Source organism: Saccostrea cucullata, unplaced genomic scaffold (genome assembly GCF_032062105.1).
Source record: "Saccostrea cucullata isolate Sc308-1 unplaced genomic scaffold, CSIRO_AGI_Scuc_v1 ctg11262, whole genome shotgun sequence".
NCBI classification, from domain to species: Eukaryota; Metazoa; Mollusca; class Bivalvia; order Ostreida; family Ostreidae; genus Saccostrea; species Saccostrea cuccullata.
Window position 1 is genome coordinate 9,369 of NW_026922241.1, and position 9,680 is coordinate 19,048.

Genomic DNA, 9,680 nt, shown 5'->3' on the forward strand with positions numbered 1-9,680 from the left:
TGCATGGATAATACAATTAAGGATGCACACTACCAGGCTTGCTTCTGATGCTGGATATATGCCCTATTTTGAGCAAACATGCATGGATGATACATCTAAGATGCAAACTAATGGACTTGCTTCAGATGCTGGATCCCACATACATTTTCCAGAAAATGGACCAGGTAAAAGTTATGGGTGCAAGTCTACCATCAAGAAACTATAAGGTCTATATTAACCAAACTTGCAGAAATGATGCATCAAGGGATGAACACTCTCAACTTGTTCAGATGCTGGATTACATCTTCATTATGAGCGATTATTTGAAGTTTTTCAGATTAAAATTGCATAAAATATTTGCATTTTGGTATGTAAAAATTTTAATGTTTGTTAACTTTGGGACTTTACCTTACTTAAAGACAACATTGGATGAGATGAACTCTATAATCTCAGCTCTAATTACCTATTTTTAGCTCACCTGAGCCAAAGGCTCAAGTGAGCTTTTCTGATCACAATTTGTCCGTTGTCTGTCGTTGTCGTTGTCGTCGTTGTTGTCATCGTTGTCGTTGTAAACTTTTCACATTTTCATCTTCTTCTCAAGAACCACTGGGCCAATTTCAACCAAACTTGCTACAAAGTAAGGGGGATTCAAGTTTGTTCAAATGAAGGGCCACGCCCTTTTCTAAGGGGAGATAATCATGAATTAGAGAAAAAATTATGGCATTTTAAAAAAATCTTCTTCTAAAACCACTGGGCCAGGAATGATGAAACTCAAGTGAAATCATCCTCAGGTAGTGTAGATTCAAGTTTGTTCAAATCATGACCCCGGGGGGTAGGGTGGGGCCAAAATGGCCGATCAAAGTTTTACATAGGAATATATAGTAAAAATCTTTAAAAATCTTCTTCTCAAGAACCACTGGGCCAGGAAAGATGATACTCATGTGGGATCATCCTCAGGTAGTGTAGATTCAAGCTTTGTTCAAAGCATGTCCCCCCGGGGGTAGGGTGGGGCCAAAATGGCCGATCAAAGTTTTACATAGGAATATATTGGAAAAATATTCTTCTCAAGAACCACTGGTCCAGGAAAGATGAAACTCCTGTGGAATCATCTTCAGGTAGTGTAGATTCAAGTTTGTTCAAATCATGACCCCCGGGGGTAGGGTGGGGCCAAAATGGCCGATCAAAGTTTTACATAGGACTTATTATAATATATGACAAATAATTAAAAATATTCTTCTCAAGAACCACTGGGCCATTAAAGATGATACTCATGTGGAATCATCCTCAGGTAGTGTAGATTCAAATTTGTTCAAATCATGACCCCCGGGGGTAGGATGGGGCCAAAATGGCCGATCAAAGTTTTACATAGGAATATATAGGAAAAATTTTCTTCTCAAGAACCATCGAGACAGGAAAGATGAAACTCCTGTGGAATCATCCCCAGGTAGTGTAGATTCAAATTTGTTCAAATCATGGTAGGGTGGGGGGCGATAAAAGTTTTATATAGGTCATAATACATTGAGTATCACCACAGGCACTTGAGGGCTGGACCCCCTTTTTTTCACATCACCCTATTGAAAATGTTTATTGAAAGTTTTACCCCCACTTCTTAAAGTGATATATATATTGTATCACTATGGCCCCCCCCCCCCCCCACACACACACACCTTGTTAAATCCCTACCTTCTTTTTTGCTTGTCAACTTTTACAGGTAAGTTAACTTCAAACCCCCCCGCCCCCCCATCGGCCCCCTGTTGCTACGCGCCTGTTGTAGCAGATGTTTTACCACAAAGATCAATACGATGATTAATAACACATTTTATTTTTGTTTAATAAGTTTGATTTTGTTAAGTCTTTGCACAGATTTCACAGTTTCTTTCAACTTCTACACGAAAAATACATCTGAAAAAAAGAACTGAGAAACTTAATTCTAATTACACTTTATAATATTTATCTAATTTCTTAAACAACAGATCTATGTTAAGCTGAACCGGTTCCAATTTAAATTTATATACCAGGATCTTAACAATTAAAACAGAGCAATACGATTGATATACATTCATGGAATAAATAGGCAAATCTTTTAAAATCTTCTTTTCAAGTACTTCAAAGCCATGTTTAGTGATATTTATAGGGAATCATCCTCAGGTAGTGTAGATTCTAGTTTTTTTGACCCCCTAGCCAGTAAACTTTCAGTTCTCTGATATGTGCTTTTTCCTAGCCAATTGCTCAGGTGAGCGATGTGGCCCCTGGGCCTCTTGTTATTTGTGGTAATTTGATTTTCAGATTGTGATCATCATGAGCAGGTGACATCCATTTTGCAGATATGGCAGAGGGAAACGATGTGGAAGATCAAGATATTGTGTATGCTCAACATCTCATTGAATGTGAGCTTTGCTCCAACACAGTGAGCCTACAATGTAGCGTTTGTAAAGTCAATCTCTGTGGCGTGTGTGTAGGTGCTCATATAAATGCCAAATCCTCACAGGAACATAACATTGTGTCTTATAAGCTGAGAGGATCCATGCCAATTCTGCCACCTTGTGCTAGTCATAAAAATGAAAAGTGTAATTTGTTTTGTACAAAATGTCAGATTCCCATTTGTGTGAACTGCATAACACTTAATCACAAAGCCCACCCAGCTATAAAACTGGAAGATAGATGCAACAAAAAAGCCTTGAATTAGTAAAAGAAAGTAAATCTCTGGAAAACAATGTTTGTAAAAATCTGGAGGATAATATTGCTAAAATGCAAAAACAGCTGAAAGAAGTTCGAGTAAAATACGAAAAAATGCAAATTGAGGTCACTGAGCATGGAAGGCAATGGCACGCTGAAATGGACAGGACAGTGCAAAAGTTCTCTGAAGAAATAAAGAGTATGGAAGATCGAGACATTACGCTCTTAAAGAAACAAATAGAAGAAAGCAAAGCTCTCCTTAGGGCTCTCAGTATTCACTGTAAAGAAGTGAAGAAGTTTGCCAATTCTTTTAATTTTAAAGATATTCTTAATTATCAATTAAGAAAGGAAACATCACATCGTTTTAAATTTTTTTCAACCATGCCCTCATTTACCTCCACAAAAATCAAAGCAAATAAAATGTATGAAACTTTTGGCAAACTTTTATCCCAAATACCACAAGAAGTAAAATCATTTGCTTCAAAACAGGACACTGTCCGCAAATTATGCAGTAGATCAACCATCTGTAGGTCTTTGGAAACCAGAGTTGATACAATTTGCAATCTTGTGTGCATTGATGACAATACTGTCTGGCTAAATGGTGAAAACAATGCAATAATATGCTTCAAGGATACTAGTGTTGAATTTGAAAGACATACAACAGTATCGGGATACAAACCCACTAATTTGGCCATTACCAGACAAGGAGATTTGGTATATGCCGTCTGCCATTCACTGCATAGCCATGCTTACATAATTACCAATGGCAAACTCAAAGAACTGATCACTTTTGATGACTGGAGACCTATTGGAGTTTGTTGCACAGCAGAGGATGAATTTCTGGTCTCCCTGGAAAGCAAGGATGAAACCCAGGTCAAAATTGCTCGCTTCTCTGATTCGGAAATAATTCAAGAAATTCAGTACGATGACCATCATCAACCTCTCTACCAGGCTGGGAAATATTACATCCTGGTGGAAGAAAACAAAAATCTGGATGTCTGTGCATCAGATCCAAACAAAAATGAAGTGGTTGTCACCGACAAAAATGGAACTCTGCGATGGAGATATAAAGGAAATCTGCAACCTGGAAAATTCTCCTTTTTCTCCTAGTTTTATATGCTCGAATAGCTATTGCCAACTTTTAGTAATGGACACAGACAATGAATGTGTTCATCTGCTAGATATGGATGGAATTTTCATAACTTACATTACGCATCCAAACATCCAGGGTATTGGTGCCATGAGTTTGGACAGAAGTGGGAGATTATGGATAGCCAATTACAAAGGGGGACAAATTAATGTTTTCAAATATATACAATAAATTTAACAATGTACTGCAACTTTTCAGCTTGATCAGAGATACCAGTAAATGAACTGTATTTATGTTTTTCTTTATATCATCCTCTTTGTTTCACTTGAGAAGAAAACTTAAAAAAAAAATTTTGTGGGCCAGAACATCACCCTCCACCCCTTTTCAACAAGATACAAGTTCTACAAATGCAAAGCAGGTTAAGTTCAATTTTGTTCATTGGAATTCCTGATGGAAAATGAAATTTTCATCATTTACTAGAAAAATTCAAAAGGTGACCTACAAAAGCAGGTCATCTGGGTGACCTCCAGGCTCCTTAATGAAATGAATTAGAGTCTTAACATTGCATTAATTGTTTCCCCGATTGCTATATGTACAGTATATAGAATTGCCAGGCAAACTTATGACTTAAAACTTTCATTTCTAAGCCTACTTTCAGAACCAAATCTTACATGGACACCTTACTACTGTAAATGTATTATATTTGGCATGTACGATATTTGGCGGAAATTCAATTTTCAACAAGTTAGCGTAGATTTGATTTAGCGCTGTCTGAATTTGCTAGTTATAAAAGTTAATATACCGGTACAAAACATTTAGCGTTGTACTTGAATTAGCAGACTCTGCTTTCCGCTAAAATCGCTAAATAGAATACACCACTAAATGTAATATGTTTACAGTATCACATAAGCTTTCCTGATCTCTGACCAGTAGAGCTAAAAATGAAACTATGAATAAAAAGCAACAAGTAATCAATTCATTGTTATTTCTTTATTACAGTATACTCTTAATAACTGCATAAAGGGTGACTATTTACATATAAATACTAGGTCAATCAGCTATAACAATTCACAACAAGTCATTCTGAACACGAGTCATGACTACAAAAGTTCTTATCCTATACACAGAGTATGTTCCAACTGCATCCAGTGATAGGATGAGCAGCACATCAGTACTGTGAACAACGATAAATTGTCTCAAGTCCTGTGAACTACAACACGGAAGTGTTAAACATAGATTTCCGAACTTATTTTTCTCCTTTCTATGATATTACAAAAAAAAAAATCCTATTACATTTACATTAAATTACGATTGTAGAGAAAAAGCAATATCTGATGAATCATAAACTGTATAACAGTAATACTGCTGCTTGATTAATGTAATCTTTAAGTTGGCATTTCTGTAGAGCTATAAAACATGGAGTGACTATGACATTCCTAGAAAACAATGCTCCTGTGCTATTTCTTGTACATGTTCTATTTACATTCTTTAAAGTAACAGTTACAAGCATCTGCCTATAGCACACTTTTCCACTGCAATACCCGACATCCACTGCATGAAATACAGAGGACAGAAATTTTTGCAACGATTGAATCACAGCAAGTTTGCTATAAAAATTGAAATAAATTACAAAACCTTTATAAAATGGTGTAACTATCAAAGCACTTGTATACATAAACAATTTGAATGAATAAAAAAAAATCAGGGTTTTTAAACGATGGAGACAAAATTTGGCACAATTATAACCAAATACACATACAACTGTTGGTTCCCTGTCAAGAAAAATGTCAGTTTATGTATATAAATAAAAGAAAATATTTAATTGTCAGAAAATTTCTTTCTTATAGTTATAAATAGCACTTCAAATCATAGTTCACTTGAAATGTTAACCGTTAATATTCAAGATCAAGAAACATTTACTAGTATCATTGAATTTTGCTATCAACCAAATCTTCATAAAAGAAAACAATCTTGGAATAAATAATTATACAACCAATCGATCCCATTCAGTTATCACACATAACAATCATAATAATCTGTAACACATAATCCCAGAGGCTTGGGATTGGTCAAAATAACAATCTAAGTAACATATAGCAAAATAACAATAAATTACACCTTGTACAGCCTTCGTAACATCTCACGAATAAACAACATTATGGATGTATAGTGTCTTAAGTAAATTCTATATGGCATTTAGGAGACACCTCAAATTGTATAACATCGCACAAAATATGAAAATGCTTGTGAATACTCAATGATGTCTTGTCTCTGTTATATGGCCCTGTATGGTAAATACATTATATCACTTTTTTAATTCATTGTGAATCTGACCACATTATAAAATGTGATGGGAAATCAGCAGAATTCAGATCACAGCACTGCCTATGAACCACCAAAACATGACCTTTCTACACCACTGCACTTAGCTGTCAAATTCTAGCCGTTTCTTGTTGCCCCCACGTGGTTTAATTTTCTCAGATATCTGCCACAAGCTTTCCTCACTGAGATAATCGTCGAAGTCATTGAAACAGTTTATCAGCTTCTCATTCCTCTTTATTTGGTAGTTGCTACAAATTGAAGAAATCAATAAACATGAATTCAAAAGTATTTAAACAATTTTCAATCTAAAAAATCAGACATTTTGGATCTGTACCCTCTTACACAATGTAAGTGTATATGGCTGGATCTAAGACGTCTGAATTTAATTAGATTATTCATTGGCAAATTTTAAAATAGATGTTTAAAATTGTTTTGTTGGTTAAATTATCAAACAAATGCACCTTTAGAATGGTCAAATGAATATATAGTACCATTATCATTGTATTATTACTACAGTATTGTAATCAATACATGTGCTTGACAATGAATTTCAAATTGAAAATCTTTGAACCTACCATTTCTTAAACCTTCTCATATTGTCGAGGATGTTAAACTGTTGCCATCTTTTGGCAAAGTTAATGCTTCCATCGGGCAGCAAGTCTTGGTTTCCAATGTTGATAAAAGTCAAGTCTTGTAGAATAAGACCACTGCAAGAGGCGAAACAAATCACAATCCATAAATGTGTCTAGTTCACATACTTATGACAAAGTGAGAAATATATACCGGTATATATCTACTGTAAACACACAATTATTCTAAGGCCAGTGTAGTATCAATATTCTTATAAAATCTCATTGAAATCAAATAATATCTTGCTATTTTGTACACAAAGTCCAGACTTACATGTAAGGTATACAGGGTGGTTCAGTTTCAGCCAGTGCCTGTCGATAAGCTCTGAAGGACCCTGAACTGTCAATCAACTGACAGAATTCTTTTAATGCCTGGAATTAAAAAAGAGTAAAACATCAGCACCTGTCACTAAGTCAAAGAGGAAAAAATTGTCTGTTCTAGTATGATGTTCAAGAACTGGATCAATATACGAACCTCTAAGTTTTGCCTTGGCCACTCAAGTCGCCTGATTGGAGCGGAGTCCACTGCCGACAGAATGGCAAGGTAAGAGTTGAAGTTGTTTAACTTCCTTAAATGCTGAAGTGTAGAACACTTATGCATATAACTAGAGATCAAGAGTTTGTGAGAGGGAAGTTCAGGGAACATCCATTGCTATCACAGGTAATCAGAATAATCAGACTTCTATAAAAGACATCTACTATTGTAAAGAATGAGAGACTGTCATCTTACCTTCATGATTTTGATGAACTTGAAGAAATACTTTTCTCTGTCTTTGGCTTCATCGTGTGTCAGAATCTGGGTCCGGCACCTAAGATTCAAATTAATAATAATATATACTGCCTTTGCTTATAGAATTGCACCTAAGATACAAATAAGAGAATCATATATACTGCCCCTGTTTTTAGTACTGACTTTCTTCAAATGAAGTTTCATAAACACTAGAATCTCTTATTAAGTACATGTATACTGATGATAAAAGTCCATACCAATAAGACATTTTGTTGAAGTGTTCTGTGAACTCTGTAAGATTAGGACTCAGCTCTTCAGACTGTTCTCTGGCCCAAAGTGAGACTTCATGAATCTGACAAAACATCTATTATGTTAGTCCAGACAAGAAGGGAAATAATTTTTTAAGAAACTTCAATTGCATAATTTTGAATATGTGAGCTTTTTCAAAATATAATTTGCCAGTTGAAAATATATTACTATTTATCTGTTTTTCATGATCAATCATTTGAACATGCATTTATAATACCTCTATTTTTTGGAAGAGCTCTGCATCTAAGAGGGTCATTTGTTCTGCTATGTCATGTGACTTGTAAAACAGAAAATCTGATGGACTGAAAAGAAAAATGGCATAGAAAAAATCAAGCCAATGAAATCAAACATCCTAGGAAGAGACGAATAATTCTGTTAAAAATGTCATTCGTTATATCTTGGGAATTCATTTTGAAGCTACAGTGAATGAAAATCACTTTACATTTTTTTGCAAGCCTGAACTCAACATAAATAGATATTTACTGTATTTAATATTGTAATGCTGTAAACAAACCTGGACTTGAGTGTGATAGAGGAAGTAAAAGTCATGGAGGAGAACGGATCGGGGGCCGTCTTCTTGCTCTCACACTTCTCGATCACCTTCTTCCTCAGTACTTTGGCCAGTATCAGATCCCCCTGACAAAGGAGCTCAAACACCAAACTCATCATCTTCTCTGTGGTGGCCTGGTTCATCTCTTTTTGGCTGAAACAAAAGAGAAGAAATATTGATATTTCTTTCTTCCATCAACTTCCATGCATTGAAACTTGGTTGATATTTCATGTTTTCCCATGATTCCTCCAAATACAGTGAAAACTTATCATATAGAAGTCCCTTTGATTACAAACCTTAGTTCATCAATGACCCTGATTAGAAGTGAGAAGGTGTTCCTTGCCACTTTCTTCTTTTTCTCACTGGCGTGGTGGAATTTGTGGAAGCGGTACAGCAGTTTGTCAATGAGATCGTGAGGTGAGATGAAGGTTCTGTAGGTCGTCAGGAAAGCCTCTTGATACATGAACTCTACAACAGGCAAATTTATATGTGCATTACTCAAAGATTTAGACTGAAACCATGCACTAATCCATATTCTTGGGTTTCAATTTTTCATTCTAGTGAAAAGTAGACAATAATGTCAAATGATAGCTGAGGGAATAAATTTATTGTGCTGATGAATTTTCTGTTTTTGTGTCAAATCTTTACAAGCCCTAAGGATTCCTTTTTAGACCAGAGAAGAAAATGATTGAAACAAATATCAAAATAAATGAAATGATAAACTACAAGAATATAATTTATATGCATATGTATTAAATGATCGATGTGTCTTTGTTATTAATTATGGTGGGACAGAGATAGTCTTCAACTCAAACATAAATTTAACATTAACTATATACAAAAAATCATTTTTTTCTTTTTTTCTCTTGCTAAGCAGATATTGCTTATCCTTGCTTTGCAATAGCAGACTTGTATACAATGGCACATATAGCACATAGAGGTCTAGCTGGGCATTGCAAAATAGTAGAGCTACAGAACAGATTACTAAGGTTTACAGTTATATCAGGGAATATGGGGGTGTAGAAAGGTTGAAGCTTGATTTGTTGGTGTGCAAGGATACTAAACTAGTTTTATAGAAATAACATGCATACATCTGTGTGGGAATTTATTTGTTAAAAGGGGGGATCAATGATTCAGGTGACATAGCTATTGTTTACTACATAGAGTTTTTAGTTTGTTTCTGTTCATAGTTTTTTTTCGTACTGTGGATATACCACATAATTGCAAAATGCATTTATCAGACAAAATCTCATTCATTTCACTAGTTTACAGGCAGAACATTTAAAAATCCTAGCATTATTGAACAGACAAATCAGCAAACTATGCAACACCTGTATAAGGCACTTTATAACATATTTTAAGGCAAAATGTCAACATGGACAACAATTTCATGCT

General features: G+C 35.0%; 2 protein-coding genes across 2 annotated transcripts; one reads left to right on the forward strand and one right to left on the reverse strand.

Moving 5' to 3' along the window:
* The first annotated feature begins 2,727 nt into the window (after positions 1-2,727).
* LOC134261449 (uncharacterized) lies at positions 2,728-3,765 on the forward strand. The gene has a single exon (XM_062743890.1). It carries the CDS (start codon positions 2,728-2,730, stop codon positions 3,763-3,765), a length of 1,038 nt encoding a protein of 345 aa, XP_062599874.1.
* Positions 3,766-4,716: 951 nt separating this feature from the next.
* Positions 4,717-9,004, reverse strand: LOC134261450 (rap guanine nucleotide exchange factor 1-like). The gene is made up of 9 exons (XM_062743891.1): positions 8,582-9,004; positions 8,250-8,438; positions 7,953-8,037; positions 7,684-7,778; positions 7,427-7,505; positions 7,172-7,273; positions 6,971-7,068; positions 6,643-6,774; positions 4,717-6,315 (listed from the first exon to the last, which is right to left on the reverse strand). The coding sequence occupies exons 1-9, from the start codon at positions 8,746-8,748 to the stop codon at positions 6,171-6,173; spliced, it is 1,092 nt and encodes a 363-aa protein (XP_062599875.1). The 5' UTR covers positions 8,749-9,004; the 3' UTR covers positions 4,717-6,170.
* Positions 9,005-9,680: the final 676 nt, after the last annotated feature.